Below are 24,066 nucleotides of genomic sequence, written 5' to 3'. Positions count from 1 at the left end.
AAGAAAAAAAAAAAAAAAAAAAAATTGCTGTGTATTTTGTTTCACGTGCTGTGCTAAGCTCTTTGTGTACCATCTTATTTATTCCTCACTAAACCCCTATGAAATGGGTGTGATTATTCTCATTATAGAGATGAGAAAACTGAGGCTTGGGAATATTAAAATTTTATCCAGGTCCACATAGTTGGTAAATGCCATAAGTAAGGAAAAGACAAAGTCTGGCCCCAAATCTCTTTAAAGAATACCAGTGGCCATCAGTTTAGTGGATTTTTAGTGGAAATGTGTATGAATATTCCAGATATTTTAGTCATTCTTACTTTGAACATATTGGAGGTACGGTTACTTTAAGTCAGAGAAAACTACTGAATTATAGACTGTTATCAAAATAGTCTTTTATCATCTCAAGCATATGGAATGGCTCAAAGGAACCACTATCTATGAATCATCTGTGGAAGTCTGCCTCTCAGATCTTTCAAGAATTTGATGATTAGCTGCAAGGCATGCAGTGAGCCCAGCGCCTCCAACTGTAAGATACTGGGGATTAGTTGAGCGTTTGAGTTGGTGGGGGACAGTAGGGCATAGCATTTCTGTCCAATATGGGATTCCTCTACGGGAAATCTTTGAACCAGTATAAGCTGGTTCAAAGCCACCCACTGGGCTGAAAGAGGCTGTGTCAGAGCTCCAGTGCTGTCTGAAACTCTTTCTGCCCAGTCCATTTTCCTTCCTGCTTGCCTTTCACAGGTGTCAGGCCTGCATCATAGTCTGAAGGTTCTCTGCCTACTCCCAATCCTTCTATCAGTTTTCTTCAACCGACATTACCCTAATACAGCTCTTATACTTCTAACTGTTTTATTATCCGCTTTCCAGAGGATCCAGTCAACACAACCAATAAAAAATATTTTCAAATAATGGCCCTACTAGGCCTGTTATTAAAAAATAAAGAGTGATTCAACCAATATTTGCTAATGTTCTGTCATATAGAAAGTGATGTCATGAATTCCATGGGGAGACTAAACTGATACAAACAAAAGAAACAAGTGTGCACCTGTAATACAGACTATACTTCATACAACCCTTTAATTCCCAGTAGTTCTTAGGCAGGACACATCCCAAGGAGTCTTGGGAGGATTACTCTGGTGATCCTTCTATTAAAGGATGGCTGGTTGCTTCTATTAAATTAAATACTATTCTATAGTTATGGCAGAAGAACAAACCATATTTTTAAACTGTTGGTGGCTTACCTAAAAGATTATTTAAATCTAGGGGTATCAATAAAGAAAGATGCAACAGCTAGGGGATTCAAAAAGTATGCATGGAGGATTCTATATCCTTATTTCAGAAATTCCTTTATTTTTCATTTGTCCAGTATTCGTCTAGCAAAATTAGATTACAGTCTCCTTTAAGAAGAAAGAGAAAAATTTTAAAGATGAACAGTGATGCATACAACTTATCCTCTCCTGGTAACTTGTTATTCTACTGTTTCCCCAACTGAATTAATCTCTGCACGAAATGTATGCTGTTTAAGATAAAAAGCATTCATGTTCTTAACAGGATTTTTCCCTAGGTTTAGTCATTCATTCAACAAATACTTACCAAAACCAACTCTGAACTAGTTACTGTGTAAGTAGGTAGGAATAAAATGATGAGCAAGACAGACATGGTCCATAGTCCCTTGGGTTTAGAGTCTAGCTCAGTGCTTTTCAAACTTTAATGTGCCTATGAATCACTGAGATGTTGTTAGAAATGCATCTTCTGATCTAGGAAGTCTGAAGTGAAGTCTGAGATTCCGCATTTCTAACAAATTCTCAGGATGTTAGTGATGCTAATCCACAGGCCACATTTCGAGTAACAAAGAACTAGTTTATTGACTCTAAGCTGCTGTGGTATAATACATTCCTATACTGTGAGTACTTCCTTTGAGATTTTTGAATCAATGAATATTGCCAATATAATGGAAAATACATGTTTTCACCATGATGCCTACTGGATGGAATTTTGAGCTGAGAGAGCAATGATTATAGGAATACGATTTACCAAGAGCAAAAGGTAAGAGGCGAGGCATCGAATGACATCATGATGGCACCAAAGAATCATGGAGTTCCTAGGGACAGGTAAGAAGATGGCCTGTGCGATTATAAAAAGTCAAGAAACAACAGATGCTGGCAAGGCTGTGGGGAAATAAGAATGCTTTTACACTGTTGGTGGGAATATAAATTAGTACAACCATTGTGGAAGACAGTGTGGTGATTCCTCAAAGACAGAGAACCAGAAATACCATTTTATCCAGCAATCCCATTACCAAGTATATACCCAAAGGAATACAAATCATTCTGTTACAAAGATACATGCACATGTATGTTTACTGCAGCACTATTCACAATAGTAAAGACATGGAATCAACCCAAATGCCCATCGATGATAGACTGGATAAAGAAAATGTGATATATATACACCATGGAATACTATGCAGCCATAAAAAGGAATGAGGTCATGTCCTTTGCAGGGACATGGATGGAGCTGGAAGCCATTATCCTCAGCAAACTAACACAGGAACAGAAAACCAAACACCACATGTTCTCACTTATAAGTCAGAGCTGAGCAATGAGAACACATGGACACAGGGAGGGGAACACCACACACTGGGGCCTGTCGGGGGCCAGGGGGAGGGAGAGAATCAGGATAAATAGCTAACGCATGTGGGGTTGAATACCTAGGTGATGGGTTGACAGGTGCCACAAACCACTATGGCACACATTTACCTATGTAACAAACCTGCACATCCTGCACACATATCTCAGAACTTTAAATTTTATTTAATTTAAAAAAAAGAAGATGGCCTGTGAACATGTTAGCATAGTCAGGGCAATGACCTACTCTCCTCAAAACTGCCACAGAGCTAAAAGGGCCAATGGAAACATTTTAAACATTTTTCTAAACTCTGCTCTTTCTTAATCAGTAGTCACCTTTCAGCCCTCTCACGTATACCACTAAAATTTTTCATTTGGGATGTCAAAAACACACAAAGGTTGGTCCTGTTCAAAATGTATAATCTCACAAATAAAAGGAGGCTAAATATATGGCTAGACACCATATGCTCATAAGCAACTGCTTATGCAAATTGTCAAATTATTATATCTTAAAATGGATTTGTGGGAGGTGGAGGGTGGAAGGAAAGAAGCAGGTTAATTTAGTTTCATGCTATTTGAAGCCAAGAAAACAGGTCATGTGGAATTGAGCTGGGAGAAGGGTTGAGTTTTTTCATTTCTTCTAGAGTCAAAAAAGAAAATCAATCTGAGATATAAAAAAGGGTAAAGTCTCTTTGATTTCTACAACCCAAAATGCCCAGGCATCAACACATGCAATGAAAGGCTGCAGGCATCTTAAACTCATCTACAAATATTTACTTTGCCAGCTAATCTTTAATAGTAAGAAGAATTCCCATTAGTAATTTAAAGGAGTCTTGGCCAGAAAAAAATTCAGACAAATGAAGGGGTTAGCAGGAAAGGATGATCAAGGTTAGCTGTGAAGGTAGGTAGGTATGTTTATACTACACATTCATATAAATATATCCCCACATGTGGATGGCAATGCACAGACCAGTGAGACGGGTTTGCAAGGAACCCATCCTGCAAGATCAGAGACAAGTCTACCTGGTGAGCTGCAAATGCTGGTGACTTTGGATACTTCCCTGAAGACAGACATGGAAAACTGACTGCTAAAGGAGAGAATAAGTCAAATTCACTACACTGCTCACACTTATGCACACCACTATGAAACGCAACAATCATTTTGGATCTTTTTAGAGGTTTCCTAGTTTTCTTTTTTTTTGAGATTTTTTAGAAGCAAGAGAAAAAGAGAAGTCAGTTGAAAATGTTGTTACTGATGAGTGAAAAAGATACTAGGTTTTGCTGTCATAGTTACTTGCCCAAAAGTTCTTTTTTCTTTTCTTTTTTTTTTCTGGAGATGTACTATTTCACTTCAAAAAATGAAAGAGTTTGACAGGTGATTCTTGGGGATCTCTCACAACAATTAGTGTCTGGTACTGAGGTGGCTCTTCATGTCACAAAACAAAATAGGAAGTTCCTTTATAAAAATCAAAGAATAATAATTTAAATGCCTATCATAAATCTCTAAATTAAAGTCTGGCCTCAACACCAAACCAAGCTATTTCAATCACTTCAACAAAAAAACCTAGCATATGAATCAAAGATGGTGGTTATTTGACTGGAAGCAGACATAATCCAATATAGCTGTATTAATTTTCTATGTCTACTGTGACAAATGACCACAAATTTTGTGATTTAACATAACACAAAGTTACCTTTTCTTTTCTTTTTTTTTTCTTTGAGATGGAGTCTCGCTCTGTTGCCCAGGCTGGAGTGCAGTGGCACAATCTCGGCTCACTGCAAGTTCTGCCTCCTGAGTTCATACCATGTTCCTGCCTCAGCCTCCCGAGTAGTTGGGACTACAGGCGCCTGCCACCATGCCCGGGTAATTTTTTGTGTTTTTAGTAGAGACAGGGTTTCATCACGTTAGCCAGGATGGTCTCCGTCTCCTGACCTCGTGATCCTCCCACGTTGGCCTCCCGAAGTGCTGGGATTACAGGCATGAGCCACTGCGTCCGGACAATACAAAGTTATCTTATAGTTCTGTAGATCAGAAGTCTGACATGGAGCTCACCAAGCTAAGATACACTTGTTGACAGGGTGCCTTCCTTTCTGGGGGATCCAGAGAGGAAGAATCCATTTCCTTCCCTTTTCTAGCTTCTAAAGGTCACCTGCTTTCCTTGGCTCATTGTCTCCTTCCTCCATCTTTAAAGCTAGTAATGTTGGGCCAATTCCTTGTCTCACTGCCATCTTTCTGTCTACCTCTTTCTTCTACTTCTAAGAACCCTTGTGGCACTGAGCGCATCCAAATAATCAGAATAATCTCCCTATCTGATTAACAACCTTAGTCCCATTTGTAACCTTAATTCATTTGCCTCTGTCATATAACTTAACATATTCACAGGTTCCAAGAAGTAGGACAGCCTTAGGACATCAGGATTTTAAGGACATCTTTGGAGCCCATTCTTCTTCCTACAATACTAGCTTTCTTTAGCTGGCAGAAACGAGGAGCTAAGAAAGACTGTAACTATTGTCCTTACGAATATAACCCTGTTCTCCAGCAGTTTTGGCAAGGCTTCATATGGCCCCAATATAGAATTTTACATATTATAGACTGAATTAAGAAATTCAAGAACCAACTTAACAAATGCCTCACATACATTGAAAGTTTTGCTTTTTAGGTTTAGTCATGAAATTTAAAACTAAAAAAAAAAAAATACATTGTTCTTGTCACCAGTTTTATGATAGAATATGAATAAGCTTATTTTATAATAGTTCATTTTGGTACAAGTCAATATATTCTTTTGTAAAAGAATAAAAGTGTTAGTCTCTCTAATTGGAACATAAACTTCACATCATTCAATTATATATTTGGGTTTTGCTCATTATCCTAATTTCAGAGTCAGGTAACTAAGATAGACTATTGTGAAAAAGATCAGTAGTGTTCACCCATATCTGATTCTCTCCTCTTTGGGCACAGGAAAGACTGTACTTCCCAAGCCCTTGGTGGAAAGTTGGGCCACATGACTAGTTTTAGTCAGTGAAATTGAGAGGAAGTAATTTCCAAGCTGAAGAATTTATCTGTGGGTGTGCTACTTCCAATCTACTTCTGCTGCTTGTGGGAACATTGAAAGCCACATGCTGAGATGGTGGTAGTATAAAATAGAAGAAGCCTTGGTCCTTAGTCACTGCACAGGGAATATCTTCCCTGAGAGATTCCATCCCACATAGGACTTCATAGGAATGAGCTATAAATCCCTTGTTACCTAGGTCAGTAGGTGTATTTGTTACAGCAGCAAGTCTAGCCTAGCCTGACCAATACAATTGAGAAATATCATATTGTACTTTACAGAATCAAAGACACCATCAATTTTGAAATGAATCATCATATATCATTAATAAAACTACTGTCCATGGAATTATGATATGCCATCTATTTTAAGATACATCTCAATTTCGGAGTTGTTCAAATGTGCAAAACTGTGTATTTTAGACTGGATGAAATATGGTATATGTCTAATTATAAGGAAACCTAGAAAATTTTAAGACTTGTCTCATTTTCTAATAAGAATATCAAACTTGAATGTTGAACTATTAGGAGTATAAGTCAAACAGATACATTTCTATTTAAAATACGTTGTTAATTTAGTAACAAATTTAAATTTACGTTCTCATATTATATAAAATATTTAGAGCTACTGCTTTTTTCCCACTCTGAAATTTCATGAAATACAATTATTTAAACTCCTCACATGCATACAGACTAAGTGTCCTTGTCATGACCATGAGTTGCGCAACTCTGTACTTCCAGCTCATATTTTTCTGATAAAGCTCTCCTTGAAATCTGCATAGGAAACTGTCAGTACAAGTTCTATCTTTTTCTTAGCCTGTCTGCGCTATTATAACAAAATACCACGGACTGGGTAATATAAAGAACCGAAATTTATTTCTCACAGTCCTGGAGGCTGGGAAGTCCAAGATCAAGGCAACGGCAGGTTTGGTTGTATGGTAAGGGCTGCTCTCTACTGCCAACATGGCATGTCATTGCTCGATCCTCTGGAGTGAAGGAACACTGTGTCCTCACATGGTGGAAGGTGGAAAAACAAGAGGGATGAACTCACTCCATCAAGCCCTTTGATAAGGGCACTTAATCCCATTCATAAGGAGGGAGTCCTCATGAGCTGATTGCCTCTTAATGACCCCACCTCTTAATAATTGCCAACAACTGAGTTTTTGAGAGCAGACATTCAAGCCATAACAATTTTAAAGTACAAGTACAGTCATGTACTGCATAATGACATATCAGTCAACAATGAACCACATATACAGTGGTGGTCCCATAAGATAATAATTAAACTAAAACATTCCTATCACCTAGTGATGCAGTGTAAATACACATGCTGCACTGTCAGTCATATAAAAGTATAGTATCTACAAGTATGTACAATATAATCATAATAAATACTTATGATACTACTTTATTTACTATACACTAATATCATTATTTTATAGTATACTCCTTCTACTTATTTAAAAATGTTAACTGTAAAACCTTCGGGAGATACTCCAGAGGAAGGCATTGTTATCACAGGAGGTGACAGCTCCCTGCCTGTTATTGCCCATGGAGATCTCCCAGTGGGACGAGATATGGAGGTGAAAGGCAGAAGGCCTAGGTTAGTATGTGTGTTTGTGACTTCATTTTTAACAAAAACTTCAAAAGTTAAAAAAATTAATGTTAAAAGTAGAAAATAGCTTATAGAATGATATAAAAAAGAAAATATTCTTGTACAGCTGTACAATGTGTTTGTGTTTTAAGCTGAGTGTTATTAGAAAAGAATCAAGAAGTTTTTAAAAATTAAATTTTATAAAGTAAAAAAGTTACAGTAAGCCAAGGTTAATTTATTGTTGAAGAAAAATATTTTAAAAAGAAATTTAGTATAGCCTAAGTGTTATATATACAGTGTTTATATATAAAGTCTATAGTAGTAAACAGTAGTGAATGTCCTAGACCTTCACATTCACTCACCACTCACTCACTGACTCACCCATGGCAACTTCCAGTCCTGCAAGCTCCATTCATGATAAGTGCCCTATACAGGTGTACCATCTTTTATACTGTGTTTTTACTATTTTCTATGTTTAGATATACAAATACTTACCACTGTGTTACAATTGCCTGCAATATTCAGGACAGTAATATGCTGTACAGGTTTGTAGTGCAGGAGCAACCGGCTATACCACAGAGCCTAGATGTGCATTACGCTATGTTATCTAGGTATGTGCAAGTATACTCTCTGATGTTTGCTTAAGGTTGAAATTGCCTAATGACACTTTCTCAGAATATATTCCTGTCATTAAGCAGTACATGACTGTATTCATTTGAGTGATATTTGAATAGGTTTTTTTGTATGTTGTTGTTCATCCTATGTCTGTAATTTTTACAATATAACTACTTACTATTCTTTTTATAGTGCTTTTCAAAGACTTGTTAACAAAGACATCCCAGTTTTTCAACCCACGCTAGGGCAGGAATCAGGTTCACAACCTCAGTACTGTAAAGCAGCATAGGATATGTTCTACGAAAGGAGAAAAATGATCAGGGAGATTAGTCAAGGAGTCCTGGTAGGAGACATCTTCTGATGTCGCATCAAGGAGGACGTCTTTGAGCTGGGTCTTAGAAGATAAGTTTGCTTCTAACAAGTAGACAGGAGGTGATAAGCAGCATCTAAGCATTCTATATCTGACTTGGTAGTAATAGCTCCTGTCACTGATTGAGCCAAACACAGTAACAGACATGTATGTCACTGTATGTTAACAAATGTGTTATATCTAACACGTTATCTCAATACTCACAGTGAAGTTTTCAGATTGGTATTACTAACTGCATTTTACTGATTAAAAAATAAATGTAAAAACTGCAGATCACAGAAATTATGTTCCTTAAAATCACAGTGCTATCACATGGGAAAGTCAGGACTCAAATGCAGATCTGAAAGATTCCCTTTCATATGGCAGCTTAGCTTTCTTTGGGCATCATAACAATGTTCTCCAAGTGGTAAGCACATAAGCCCTGAGCACAACTGTGAAACCTGCATGCATGGAAAATAAATTTATCAACTAAAGGAAAACCATACTGTGTATGTGCAGAGCACTGGCTGAAACACACATTATAAAAGGTTTTACTCTATTACATTTGTTGCTATACCCTATTTATATTACATTTGCTTAGGATGCCATGTCAAAGTGGCTTGTTGGGCAGGTGTTAGTCAGCATCCAGCTTAACTTTTCAAATTGGATATCATCTTTGAAATTTTAGTTAGAGACTTGTCATATAGAAGGAACACTCTAAATTATTAAATATGCCTCAGGGTGGAGAATCAGCACATCTTCATTCAGTATTAGATTCATTCTAATTACCCTGTAGAACTCAGAAATTAGTGAGAACTGCAGGCATCTTTATTCCTGAGAGCAAGTATTAGAGTCAGGTGGAAACACTAATATGAAATGCAAATATAACTCAGTGGAATAAGTGACAATTATGAAATAAAACCACCATCAATTTATGTTTATAAATCAAGTCTCGAAGACATCTAAAGTTCTGGAAGTGATGGAAGATATAGGAACGTGGAAGTAACCCCTGGCATTTGTTTGGTCTTCTTTTCTGAGAGCTAAAGAGCCAGGCAGCTCCACCAGCTGGAGACATCTTGGGCTGGGCATTGGAGTCTGAGCTACTACCTTTCGTTGTATTAAGCTCCAGTGGCTTTAGTGGACACTAGGTCCTTTTAGATCTGCTGGCAGGGCTCTCTGCTACTCAGATGTGTGCACCTCCACCCCCAACTATATAGACGGAAGAGAGAGGAGCTAAAAGATCCCTGTCCCTTATCTCCAAATAGCCAACTTTCCTCCCGAGACAGGACCCCAAAGCTTTGTTAACACTCATTGTGGAAGACAATGTTGTTCAGGTGATGTTAGAAGAAAATCTCAAACCCCATGATCACCCTCTGGATTAAGGACTCTGTGTCCCAGGTGATACCCAGAGATCTTCCCAATTGCTTTCTATCTCCATGACTTTACTCGCATCTTTCTTGGCCATTCATTAGCTAACACATAGACAGTTAAGCATTACATTGTTTCTTCTGAATATTTTAACAATTTTTTAAATTTATCAATTTTATTTAGGTATAATTTATATATAATAAAATGCACTAATTTAAAGTATAGAGTCCAGTGAGTTTTGACAAATATACCCATCTGGGTAGCCAGCACCACAATCAAGACAGCAAACTTACAAACTTTTCTATCACAAAAAAAGGTTTCCTTATGCCCTTTTGGAGTCAACTCCCACCACCACCACCCCCAGGCAGCAACTGGCCTAATTTCCATCACTATAGATAAGTACTTCTGGTTCCGGAACTTCACAGAAATGGAATCATTCAGTATGAACTCTTTTATGTAAGACTTCTTTCACTTCTCATAATTTTAAAAGTATTTATCTATATTGTTTTATATATTGGTGTGTGTTCCTTTTCAGTGTCAAGTAGTATATATTCCATCGACAAACTACACATTTGCTTATCCATTCACCTGTTGATGGACACTTGACTTGCTTTTAATTTTGAGTACTTATGAATAAAACTGCTAGAAACATTTGTGTACAGGTCTTGTAGACACATTTTCAGATAACTATCTAAAAGTGAAATTACTGAGTGAGTAGAGGTTTTCTTTTTAAAATTAAAACAATAAAAACATATCATGTTTAATTAACAAAGTTCAAATCACTTTATTTCCACTTGAACTTTTAAAAAGAAGAGGTGCCATCATAAGTCATAGAACAGCCCAGAACTGCAAAGAGCATGTGGGGTTCCTACAGGCAAGCAAAGCACAACCTCCTAGAGGTCAGACCTATCTCTGAGCACTGGGCTCAGTGCTTGCTTAAAGAGTGGCTGAACAGGAAATGAAGAGGTCACAGCTGGTCAGGATGTGGGTAAGCAGCCAAGGCCTACTTCACTGCATTCTCTACATCTGACTGGTGGGGTAGGGAGTCATGCTCCTGGTAGACCCACGATCAAGAGTCTCAGCCTATTCCAGCTTTGGAAAAAACACTGCTCTGAAAGTCAGCTGTGAGTTGCCAAAACAAAACAAAACAAAACAAAACAAAACAAAATAAAATAAAATAAAATAAAATGGCTAGAGTACAAGGAAGTTCCTGGCAAAAATTAATGGGCAAGAAATCATTAGCATTACATATAAGAAGTTAAATGGGGATAATTTCTTTAACATTCCAGTTGTACTTTCTCAATTGATTATAATGGTTACCCATGACTTTTGCTAGATTAAATCATATGCATAGTCAACTAATGCATATCAATGTAAATAATAAGTCTTATCCTGTCTTTTTTTTTCCCTGCAACTAACTCCTCATATGCCAGAGGGAATTTTCCAAGTCAACATCAAAGACTAATTAAACACTTGGTGTAGGAGCTTTGAAAGAATGACTGTGTAATTTTATTTTACATATACATGCCAAATAAAAAATAAACTAATAAAAACTTCCTTTGGGTGCTGAAAGTTTCCAGTGTAATCTTCTAAAAGGCAAAAAGCATTGAAAAAATAATTAACCACTTCAGAGTTCATCAACAAATTAAGTCTCATGTTTCAAAACTTCAATTAATCTCTGTGATCACTAATTTTCTGGTAGTTGCCCACCTTTCTAATGATTTGTCAAACCCAAAGCTTGCATTTTCTTTTTTTTCTTCTTTTTTTACTTTTGTTTTAGGTTCATTATAGCACTATGCACAATAGCAAAGACATAGAATCAACCTAAATGCTTACCAAGGTTGTATTTTCATAGTTCTAAGTTTATTTTTTGAATTTGATATTAAGAAAGAATAGCATTTAGAAAGTATGAATTTACAGACAGGAAAAAATAACGGAAATGTTTAAAGTATTTTACAAGGCATCTGATCCACCTAAAACTATTATGCATTTTTTCTAATCTGATAGTTTATCATAGAGTCCTAAGTAGTCTTTACATTACAATATGAACAAAGTGGTCAAAGAAGTAGATTTGACGATTTCCACTTTGGCTGGTAAATCAACACACTGTCTACCATACTGAAATCTCCATGACAAAGGACAAAATGAGAGGTAAGAAGGACATAGCTTGAGTTTCCCATAGTAGCTGGAACCTGTGGTCAAGACTAGCTTGGGAGTAATTTGGCTACTACAGTTCACAAAAATTAGCAAAGAGACACATGACAAAGACTCTGCCTTTCGAAAGTCCAATTTCTTTGATATGTTTTTCTGTTTCTTACAAGTCGATTGCTTCTACCCACCACCACCAGAAACACATCCTTTGGGGGAAATGGAAAGGGTGGTGTACTAGATAGAAAGCAGGAACTCTGAGGTCCTTAAACAAGTAATTTAATGTCTTTGGATTCTCATCTATGAAATGAAGTATTAAGTACTTTTCCTATTTGAAATCAGGAGGAAGCTCAGACTTTTTGGTCCTAGACTACCCATTCAATATCCTGCCCTGGGGCTTCCTATGCATAAATAGTGATGGCTCTGTCCTCCAGCAGAGCACAAGCCACAGGTATTGGGAGTTACATACTGCCTAACTTTCTCAGCTTTCTGTCACTGGAAAAGGGTCCAATTCAGACCCCAAGAGAGGGTTCTTGGACCTCGCACAAGAAAGAATTCAGGGCAAGTTCATAGAGAAAAGTGGAGGCAAGTTTATTAAGAAAGTAAAGAGACAAAAGAATGATTACTCCATGGGCAGAGTAGTGGCATGAGCTGCTCGACTGAATAGACTTATAGTTGTTTCTTGATTATATGCTAAACAACAGGTGGATTATTCACGAGTTTTCCAGGAAAGGGGTGGGAAACTCCCGGAACTGAGGATTCCTCCTACTTTTAGACCACATAAAGTAACTTCCCATGTGTCATGGCATTTGTAAATTGTCACAGTGCTGGTGGGAGTGTCTTTTAGCATGCTAATGCATTATAATTTACATATAATGAGCAATGAGGATGATCAGAGGTCACTTTCATTGCCATCTTGGGTTTGGTGGGCTTTGGCTGGCTTCTTTACTACAACCTGTTTTATCACCAAGGTCTTTATGACCTGTATTTTGTGCTGACCTCCTGTCTCACCCTGTGACAAAGAATGCCTTAACCTCCAGGGAATGCAGCCCAGTAGGTCTCAGCCTTATTTTACTCAGCCCTTACTCAAGATGGAGTTGCTCTGGTTCTAATGTCTCTGACATTTCTATTTTTAGAAATAGAAGTCCATGGGATATTTCTATACTTCTGAATTTTACTTTTGGAAACTAACACATAATATATTAAATATCATAAAAAGCCTAAGATAGAAATTCATCTGAAATACATATTTGTTTGTCAAGAATGTCTGTTACAAGATGGCTCCCATAGCACCATTTTAAAAGTTGGCTAACGCCAATCTAAAGAGCTTCAAGGGGCTTGTCTCCATACAGCTGAAGGAGGCAGCACAGGCTCTAACAGCTCTATCAAGAAGACTTCAAGTGCAAATCTGGGATAAGAAGACAAGATAACCCAAGGTTCACTACCTTAATTCTCAACTTGAGAAGAGAGCTACACTGCTGCCAAAGAGAGCTCTTATATCATTGTGCAGCCATAAGGATGCACTTGAAGACCTCCAATAACACAGAGTGCAATTGGCTAAGGATCCCAGCTGCTGTGCTCTGAAATCCATCTCTGCATTCTCTCAGAGGCTATGATGCCTCCTGATGGGCGACTACTGGAGCACAGTAGGAATACAAAGGCAGGCCTGTAGGATGGCTCACTTTGCTAGAGGACTTCCTGACGCCTTTGCTACCTCTGACTGCAGAGCAATCTAGTTCACCTCCACCAAACCTCTCTTTTCACTTGGAATAAGACTTTAATCAGTGGTCTAATGGTTCCCCTGGTTTTTTCTAGCTCTTCTTTACTTTCTTTTATGTAAGCATTTTCTCTAAAAGTAACATTGCAATTGTAGTCCTGACTTAGCATCTGCTTCTCAGAGGTCCAGACTAACATTCATTCATGTATTCATCCACTCATTAATTCAGTCAAGAATTATTAATTCAGTCAAGAATTATAGAGTGCTTAGAATGTTCCTGGAACTTTGCTCTAGGCACTGGGGAGACTGGTGAACTATACTGAGAAGACACTTACATTGATAACCCTTCTTTGCTCAAAGTGTCATAACTGCTTCCCCTTCTTCAGCACTTACTGTGTGCTGGGCACTGAACTAAGACCACTCCACATGCCACATCTCATTTGCTTTTCACAACAACCCTGAAAGAAGGCATTATTATTCTTATTTCATAGATAAGAAAGCAGAGACCTAGAGAGATTATGTTGTCAGGGCCTTTTCTGATAGAGCCAACTTTTTAACTCCAAAACCCATGCATTTAACCGTTAGCTTATGATGTACCTACTCCATTTGGATGTATCTGCTCCATGTGGACCACTGATTAAAGTCTTATCTCAAGTGAAAATAGAGGTTTGCTGGAAGTGTACTCGTTTGCTGTGTAGTCTGAGGCAGCAAAGGCATCAGGAAGTCCTCTAGCAAAGTCAGCCATCCTACAGGCCTGCCTTTGTATTCCTGCTTTGAGCACTTTTATTTTCTGGTAATGCACAACTGCATAGTTGATTTTCCAAAGCCTGGCTTCATTTCTTCAATTTAAATTTACGACAGTTGGGAGAACCATTTACAGAACAGGGAAAACACAGTGCTCCAGAGCATTCAGAGTTTGCACGATTCCAAAGTCAGGTTAACGACAACATTGTTTAACCCACCCAGAAGAGGTCTCTTATCAGGTGTGAGTTTCCAACTCATCCTCACTATTGCAAAGAAGATAGAGAGGACAGAAAAATCCTTAGCTTCTCTACTTTTCATTCTGGTCATAGCCCAGCCCTGGCAAACTGATAGCAGGTAGCTGCATATACCCAGAGCTTCTCTCAGAGGCCAGACAGGCCTACTGCAAAGTCAGCCACAGCAACCTGGGCAGCAGCTGTGAGCATCCTTGTGAAAACCAATGCAAACACGTACCATGATATCCAAGGTCAGATGTGGCATCCTCTACAATTGATTCAAGTTTGCAGAGGTCCATGGAAGGAATCGGCTGAGGTTCAGACAGGTTCTCTAAAGTCGGTTCATCAAATTCCTTGTGGAAGGTAATTAACAATTCATGAGATGCTGATAGAAGGAAACAGCACTACCACAAATGAAAAAAATATTCTTACTTAGAAGACTACTTGGAAACAAGCCTACCTAATCCTCTCCCTTAAACATTTTCAAACTTCAGGAGGTAAGCTGGGATAAGAGAAACAGCCCTGAATCAATGAGACAGGTGACCTTGCACAAAGCATTTAACCTTCATGGGCTCAGTTTCAGGATCATGACTAGGTAAGCCAAGTGGGATGCCCAAGGTACCAACTGAAGGTACTCACTCCATTGACAGCTGAGGGGGGCCTCCTTCAATTTGGCATCTAGGATATTCCACTTACCACACCCTACTCCAGCCCTGCTCAGTTTCTGCATCTCAAAATTAAAGGTGTTAGCTTGAATGACTTACAAGTTCCCCTCTAGCTTTAAATCTCTGTGATTCTATGAATTCCAATTTCCTAAAAGAAAAAGATCTAAGAGACCACATGATGAAAGAATTCACACTTCAAAAAAAATAAAAGGTTTAGCCAAAATCAGTAGGTATTTCAATAAATCATTTTGCCTTTTTCCCTTAGTTATGTGTGTGTGTGTGTGTGTGTGTGTATGTGTGTGTATTTGTGTTTGAACCTGGAGCTGGTGCTGAGTTGATCTATTTTTCTTGATAAATGGTTTTCATGGGAAACTACTCCAAGAGTATCTTTTTAATAAAACAAAATTTAAAAGAAAGTTCAATCTAATCTCAATAAGTGAAATGAAGCCATGCCATACTGCAGTGCAATATTCGTGAGAATATCATCATAAAGTGTTTTTAAGAAGTCAGTTTTCTGTACTGTATAGTAATTGTTTCGGAAGTGAAATTGGTTCCAAATTTCAAAGGATCGCTGAGAGTACACAGAGAACTTTATGGATAAAGAACAGAGAGTACATGAAATACATCTTTATGTGCACTTCAAAAATTATTTGAAAATAAGAATGTATTTGGACTCTCAATTAACTTTGATTTGCTGTTTCTCTTTGAAGAGAAAGGTAGAATTATTATAAATGCTTCTTTTAGAAGGAGAAGGACATGGTCTGATCTTTGGTCCCCATTACCACTCTATGTATGGAGACCTGATCTGCTATGTACTTTTCATAGAGACCTAACTTTAGCCCCAGCACAATTGTAAATGCCACAGGATCAAAGACAGACCTGGCCTGTCTTACATATTATGGTATCTAACTGCTTTAAGCTGTCATTCTTTAGAGAAACGGTGCCTAACATGATTCCACATTCGATGGTGCTTCAAGATTTCAAAGCCCAAATTCAGTCAAGCAGAAAATGCCTGCCAAAATAAAAGGCCTTGTCAGCTAGGGTCTGAAAAACAAAGCAAGCCACTCTCCTACATGCCTCAAATAATTTTTATAACATGTTTAAGAGGTGACATAGAGCCCATTCTCTCCCATAACTCTGATTCTCTCCTGTAAGTGCTTTAGAAATATAAAGTAGCTTGCTTCCGCCAGGCAAGAGAGATGGAAGAAGGAATAGAGAACAGAGCCCCAGTGAGATGAGTAAGAAATTAAATCATAAACATGTATATGGGCAAGGGGAAGGAAAGCACTCAAAGATGTGAGCATTTTTCTCTTCCTCTTCTCCTTCTTTATCACATTTTTCTTTAGCCTCTTGCATCTGATTAATCTAATTTCTTTCCTATATTCATTTCATCTTTTTCAGCTCAATGAAGCTTTTTCCTGCTACATTTAAAACCCTTCAGGCTCTTCTGCAAAGTGTTCAGCTTCCCATTTGATTTCCCCTTTGTTCTCTGGATATCATTAAACCTGCCTCACTTTTGTGCTGAATATGTGTGTGAATATGATTAAACTTGCCTCTTCCCTGTCTTGCCACCTCTCTTCATCCTCGTCCTGGGGTGAACGAGAAAGTCTTCCCTCAGGTTGCTCCTCCTTTTCTTCCATTCCTATTAAATATGTTTTTTCCTAAAGAGATTATGACAAGGTCTGTTCAGCAGTGGTTTTCCAAGTCTTCCCTCATCTGAGGTGAAGCGCTGCTTTCAGGAGGCCCATTTTCTATTCATTATTAATCCGAGTGTACATAGGAAATAGACCAGCAGCATAGGAATTAGCAGAGGGCTTATAAGAAATGCAACATCTCAGGCTGCATCTGGTCTAATCGAATCAGAATCTGCATCTTAACAAGATTCATAGGAAATCAAGGTGCATTTCAAGTTTGAGAATACTATAAGCCATAAGAATTTGGAGGAGGGTTCATTGATTGTAGACCCAAGTGGGCTGAGAAGGTTTTCCTGAAAACATTTGAAAGAGAGGTGGGATGCTGACAACGTGCCAGAGGGAAATGGCAGATGTGACTGCACAAAAGAGAGCAGGATGCCTGGGGATGCTGAGCCATCCAGTCTGTTTGCCTGAACCAGCTGGCAAGAGGACACAGTGTTCAAGCAGAACAGACTCAACAGCCATCTATCTGCCTGGAGCATTTCTGCCGTCAATATATAAACATAGGAAACGTGCTTCTGGAAAGCTCAGGGCCAAAGACAGTGGTGGCACTAATCTCAGAAGATCAAAGAATGAACCACAGTCTTTGTCCACAACAGCATCAGCATCAGTCGCTTCCCCTCCTGCTCCCTTTGCTCCTTGCTGGTGGGAAGGGGATGAAAATGGGAAGTCACTGGGGAATTGATGAGTGGGGAATTCATAGGATGTGAAATCCTCTCTTTCTTCATCTGAGTTGGGCCAAGATCAGAACTTTGTGTCTAGCTCCTACGTTCTGTGGAATAATATATGGATAAGAACATTTCTTGGGATTCTGCCTGCCATATGGTCTCAGGCTTATCTTCAGTCACTTCAGGACCCCCAAAGGACCTTGATTTATAAGAGGAAGACAAGACCTAATACAGTGTAGTCATAACACCAATAATAATTCCATCCAATATAAAAGAACACAAACATGGTGATCTTGAAGGGTCAAAGAAGAAAAGCAAAAAAGCAAATTATCAGACACTAATATTCAAGCTCATACTTGAAACTACATTTCTTTTTTGCCATATGGTAACTTCAAGAATGAAGTCATTTAGATTTTATAAAACAAAATAATACCATGCCTGTACTTCTCCATTTTCAATCTTAGGGGGAAAATCCCTTAGAATCAGGGATCCCTGACTTATAAGAGGAAGACAAGACCCTAAAGAGATTATGACAAGGTCTGTTCAGCAGTGGTTTTCCAAGTCTTCCCTCATCTGAGGTGAAGTGCTGCTTTCAGGAGGCCCATTTTCTATTCATTATTAATCAGAGTGTACACAGGAATCAGGCCAGCAGCATAGGAATTAGCAGAGGGCTTATAAGAAATACAACATTTCTGAGCATTTTAGAAAACTATGTCCCCATTTCTATAGCTGAATAAACCAGTACTTTATACATGAACACACTCAGAATTCTTACAATTCTGTCAGCCTCCTTGTCAGGATCTGTGGGAATGTGCAGTTCTCAGGACTGTAGGGGGACAAAGCAGACTGAACCAGAGAAGAAGACCCACCTTCACAGGCTATCATTTGCAGGGCCTAGAAGTGTGTGGGAAGTTGAAGAAAGGCACCCAGTTTTCAGAGGGGGGCTTGAGTCCTTCCATAGTGGTGGCATCAAGACCCTTCTCCAAGTAAGGATCCAGCCCTATTGTTGACCCCATGGCCTTTCAGCCAGCAGGTTCTTCACTCACCAAGTTCCCTGAGCAAGAAAGAACCCATCTCCCAAGTCTCTGTAGCCTGCAACAGATCCCACATGGGGACTTCACTTAAATGGAGTGGCGGATGGGTGGGAAAAGGGGGATGGAATTGAGCACATATCAAACCAGCATCCCCACATTGTCTGCTAACTGGTCCATCAAACAGAGGAAGACTCCTGAGGTTAGAGGAAGCTAGGCCTCTTATTGGTCCCAACTTGGGATTTTTAGAACTCCAGAGCACATAGAACCCCTAAATAATTGAGAAAGATGCATTACTGGCAGATCTCCCGTTAAGAGGGGCCTATCTGGCTGAGAGTGAGGTCTCATGCATGCCCCAGGGTTTGGAGCCCTCTGATAACTAAGCTACAACAGAATTAGCATCCCTGGGGCTTGGGGGATTGTACTCGCAGCCTCAGGGGGCTTGGTGCTTCCTGCTAAAGGACAGAATCTCTCACATGCAGGAATCTCCATTAATGAAAATCAGAATTTGAGACAGTAGAAGTTCTCTATAAAAATGGCTTCATCCCAAGTTGCTTTTACCTGAAGAGCTATGAGGTTGGTGTTGACATCTATTGCCCAAATTTGACATTGTAAAGACCACCTTATTAATCAGAGCCTACCCAAGGCCTGTGGAGACACTGTCAACCATTAGAGAAAATGGTGTTTGCTATTTACAGATTTGGAATGCCGAGGATATGAATTTGGGGTCACTTCATGTGAATCTGCAACTCTATTCATTATTGAACATCTATGGCAGTTAAAATTTCAATGAAGTTACCAACACAATGTACAACAAAATGGGTAGGAAACAAAATAAAAAGGAAAAGAATAAAAACCAAAGAGAACAATGTACTAAAGAGGTAAAGCAACAATAGCATGGGTGGAATTAAAAATTAGATACACACACATTTGTTCTGTCAGCTAATCATTTTAACCCATCAGTTATGCATTCAGTGCCAATTCAGTTGTCTTGTGCAGAGTAGGCACTTGATTTTTGTTAAATGGATCAATTGACCCACCTCTTGCTACAGCCACTTCGAATCGTTGTCACCAACTGTTGACCTACATTCTAGAATCCTTCCTGGAACTCGGCAAAGTTAATCTGGATGTTCTTGTTTTCTCCCTTGTCCCTTTTCCTACCCAATCATCGCCATGAATCTGAAGCAAGAAAAATTTTCATGTAAACTTTAAAATAAGAGGATACTTACATGGAGTACATCAACACTCAGCTGCTGAAAGTTCCGAGATCTCAATTCTTGCATTCGTTTGCTATTTTCTTCATATTTTTCTTCCACAATCTTTCTGTAAGTTTAAAGTGAATGTAGAAAAATAACTGTGAATTGCTAAAACCATGTCTATATTATACAGATGAATGTGATCCTTATTTCAACAGATCGACTGGAGGATTAGAAAATCAGGCCATCAGTTCCCTTCCTCATCAAGGTGAATGTGGTGCAGCACCCAGCTGATTCTCTTTTAAAGCACACACAGGATGTTCTGGTTCCTTACTCACCCTTACAAATCCCAAAATGCAGCAGCAGGAGAAGGCAGTGCTCCTCTCTGTGTGTTCTCCAAGTGCAATGACAGAGCTATGTGCTCCCAATGCCTAGCACAGTGCCTAACACATACTAATAACACAAAAACTGCTTTCAGGATGAACAAACCCATAAAAAGTAAAACTAGAGCCACATATCAAAGAATGTATGAGGAAATATATGGGAGTTATTGTGCAGGGGAATTTTTCTAGACACATTTACTTTGTTTTATTACAGGAGAGTGAGTTTAAGAGACCTGCTACTAAACTGGGTGAAAGATCTGAGTTCTTTGATTACTTGTGGGCTAATTGATACTCGGGTTTTCCTCACTGAACACCCTTCTGGTCAAACTCTCTTGTCTCTAAAATGGGTACGTTATCATTCTTCTGACAATAGAGTCATTTTCTAGCTAAAACACAAGACCCCCTTGATTCTACAATCAACAATTAGAAACAATTCCAATACAATTTATTCACAAAATCAAGGCCAAACTTTATTTAAAACCATTACCTTCAAATAAGAAAAGTATATTAGTGTAACATGTGAAAGATATGTGACTTCTTTGTATTAAAAAACAGTTTTAATGTAAATATTTTGTAATCTGCATATGTTATTAAATTTACCTTTTTAATCTGTTCCTATCAGAGATTTAATTTTCCATTTATCCTCAGCCAATGACATGAATCATGACACCTTGGAAATATCACCATTTCTGAGGTATTACAAACAGATTTGGGGCTGTGAGCTGATGCAATGGCTCAAGCAATTTATGTGAATATATTTTCCCAGTAAAACTCACATTCAATGTCACAGTGGTTTGCAGAAGCCAACTTGTATTGGCTCCCAAGAGCAGACTGTGTAAATATCTTCCCAACTGAAAATTAAATGATACCATATTGGTAGCTTGATATTGGCCACAGTGGAAGTATTTATATCACAGAAATCAGCAGCCCCCTTCAAATCCAGAGCTGGTTATTAAATATTCACCAGCACACCACTGCTCATGATGTACTTTCATGGAAATCTTTTTCTACCCATTTATTAAAGAAAGCACATGTCAAGAGAAAATAGACTCATAGATTCTTATTTGGCTTATCATGATATTCATTCTAAGTACAAGGACACCTCTAAATCAGTTTTCAGATAAATTAACAAGGTGACAAAATGAATAGATTTGTGTTCAGGTTCTTTCTGTCTCTCTAGTTCTTGACTGGGGCTCCCAAACTACCAAAACATTGGCAGAGGAAGAAAAAATAAGAAAAATTAGGAAATTTGATAACCTACCAACAGATAAATCAGTTTTTCAGAAATTGAGGCTCTTAGGCTCTTTGAAATTTCATTTTATACATGTATTTTTTCAGTTTTACTAAAACTTAATTGACAAAAAAGTTTAGATTTATATATACTATGTGATGTTTTCATACATGTATACATTGTAGGATGATTAAATCAAGCTCTACTCTGTTAGCAATTTTCAAAAATACAAAACAGTGTTATTAGTTACAGTCACAATGTTGTACAATAGATCTCCAAAACTTATTTCTCCTGTCTGACTGAAACTTTTTACCCTTTGACCAACATTTCCCCATTCATGCCCCCTTTCCCCTAGTAACCACCATTCTACTCCCCTCTTTTGTGAATTCAACTTTTTAAGATTCCACATATAAGTGATATTACGCAGTGTTTGTCTTTCTATACCTGGCTTATTTCTCCTAACATAATGTCCTCCAGGTTCATCCATGTTGTTGCAAATGATGGGATTCCCTTCTTTTTTAAGGCTAAATAGTACTCCATTGTATGTATTTATACCACATTTTATTTATCCCCTTATCTGTTGATGGATACATACATTGATTCCATATCTTGGCTACTGTGAATAATTCTGCAATGAACATTGGAGTGTAAGTATCTTTTTGATATACTGATTTCATTGGATATAAATCCAAATGTAGGACTGCCGGATCATATGGTAGTTCTATTTTTAATTTTTAGAGGAATCTTCATCCTATTTTTCCATAATGGCTGTACTGATTTACATTCTCACCACTACTGCACAAGGGATCCCTTTTCTCTACATCCTGGCTAACACCTGAAATTTCACTTTTTCATGTAAATACTCTAATTACTAGTGATATCTCCCACCAGCAACACCGCCCTGAGCATAGACTTTTCTAAGGCTTCACTTGACAGAACAGAGCTCTGTTTCCCATCTACTTCTTTCAAAAGCTAACAATTTCCTGCCAATAAAGTCTCCTTCCTATAAATAAGTGAGGTCTCCTGGTAGAAGGTACGCAGCAAGCACCTAGGGAATCTGGGTAAAACAGTGATGTCTCCTGCTGGGGTATGTGCAGAAGCTGTCAACAGCAATGAGGTTTCATTTGGAAATTGACTCTATTTTCATCACTAATAACCTCCCAAATAGTTAATCTTTCCCTTCACACAAGACTGAAAGCCTGATATTAATAGCACCTGGCATTCAATCTATGGCTCAATAGTCATCTTGAAGTGAACGAGTGAATGAATAAACACATAAATACATAATCGTATGCATTGGGGTTTCCTGTTTTGGTTTCTGCTTTTCTCTGTAAATTCCCTGAGAGCCCTGAGAAGTAGTACCGAGCATGAGTGCCTAAAGGAAATGCAACTTACTTCAGCTTCCTGGCTTTCTCATCAGCTGCCTGGAGCTTTCTCAGCCTCATCCTTTCTCTTGGAGTCATTTTCTGTACTTCTGACAGTGTCCTCAGAGTCTGCAGGTGGATCCTTTTTTGCCTATAAATAACAAAGATTCCCCTCATATAGTCCATCCCAAACATGTTCAGAAAAATTAAACAAATATTTTATAAAAGTATCACTACACTACTGAGAGCAAAAGCATCTTGAGACAGGCCAGGCAAAACCTAATAAGCTTTGGGTATGTAATGAGCCAACCAGGACTGTAGTTAATAAGCAACACTTTCCAAATTAGATTCTTGTTTAAAGGAAATTATTTACTTTCCAAATTCCTGCTCATTTCATCGCCAATGACTAGTTTTCATAAAGTAAAACAAATTAGGATCTCGGCCATTAAAGAGTAAATAGACGGGCACAGTAATTCCACTATGTGTATAAAACACATAATTTTTAGAGTTAGGCAGAGTTTGAATCCCACCTCCACCACTCATTAACTCTGTGGCCTTGGGCAAGGAACTGAACCTCCCTGAATCTCAGTTTTCTCATCTGCAAAGAATGGGCCATAGTAAGTATCACATGAGATAACACATGCACAGTGCCTAGCACATAAAAAGTATTCCAAATGCTAGTATTATAATAGCTAAATCTTATTTTTTAACTTTTATTTAAAGTTCAGGGATGCATGTGCAGGTTTGTTATACAAGTAAACTCGAGTCATAGGGGTTTGTTGTTCAGATTATTTTGTCACCCACATATTAAGCCTAGTACCGATCAGTTATTTTTCCTGATCCTCTCCCTCCTCCCACTCTCCACCTTCTGAAAAATTCCAGTGTCTGTTGTTCCCCTCTGTGTGTCCATGTGTCCTCATCATTTAGCTCCCACTTATAAGTGAGAACATGCATTATTTGGTTTTCTGGTCATGCATTACTTTGCTAAGGATAATGGCCTCCAGCTCTGTCTATGTTGCTGCAAAGGACATGATCTTGTTATTTTTACGACTGTGTAGTATCCCATGGCATAAACGTACCACATTTTCTTTATCTAGTGTACCATTGATGGGCATTTAGGTTGATTCCATGTCTTTGCTATTGTGAACAATGCTGCAATGAACATATGCGTGTATGTGTCTTTATGACAGAATGATTTATATTCCTTCAGGTATATATCCAGTAATGGGATTGCTGGGTCAAATGGTATTCTATTTTTAGGTCTTTAAGGAATTACCACAATGTTTTCCACAATGGTTGAACTAATTTACACTTCCACCAACGGTGTATGAGTGTTCCTTTTTCTCTTCACCCTCACCAGCATCTTTTTTTTGATTTTTTTTTTTTTTTTTTT

The 24,066-nt window shown here is 38.3% G+C and overlaps 1 protein-coding gene across 3 annotated transcripts in view; it reads right to left on the bottom strand.

Annotated features, from left to right (window-relative positions):
* Nucleotides 1-24,066, bottom strand: part of NEK11 (NIMA-related kinase 11) — a 311,830-nt gene that overhangs the window by 167,625 nt on the left and 120,139 nt on the right. For 2 of the 3 annotated variants that reach the window (XM_011977968.1, XM_011977967.1), the window contains exons 10-13: nt 22,705-22,824; nt 19,729-19,822; nt 16,660-16,767; nt 14,680-14,794 (exon numbers count right to left, since the gene is read on the bottom strand). In XM_011977968.1, coding sequence (XP_011833358.1) covers nt 14,680-14,794; nt 16,660-16,767; nt 19,729-19,822; nt 22,705-22,824 — 437 coding nt within the window. Of the gene's footprint in view, nt 1-1,324; nt 1,395-14,679; nt 14,795-16,659; nt 16,768-19,728; nt 19,823-22,704; nt 22,825-24,066 lie in introns of those variants that run through there. The other variant, XM_011977969.1, reaches the window with a different exon arrangement.

Source organism: Mandrillus leucophaeus, unplaced genomic scaffold (assembly GCF_000951045.1).
Source record: "Mandrillus leucophaeus isolate KB7577 unplaced genomic scaffold, Mleu.le_1.0 Scaffold186, whole genome shotgun sequence".
Classification (NCBI taxonomy): Eukaryota; Metazoa; Chordata; class Mammalia; order Primates; family Cercopithecidae; genus Mandrillus; species Mandrillus leucophaeus.
This window is presented reverse-complemented; position numbering and strand designations above follow the sequence as displayed.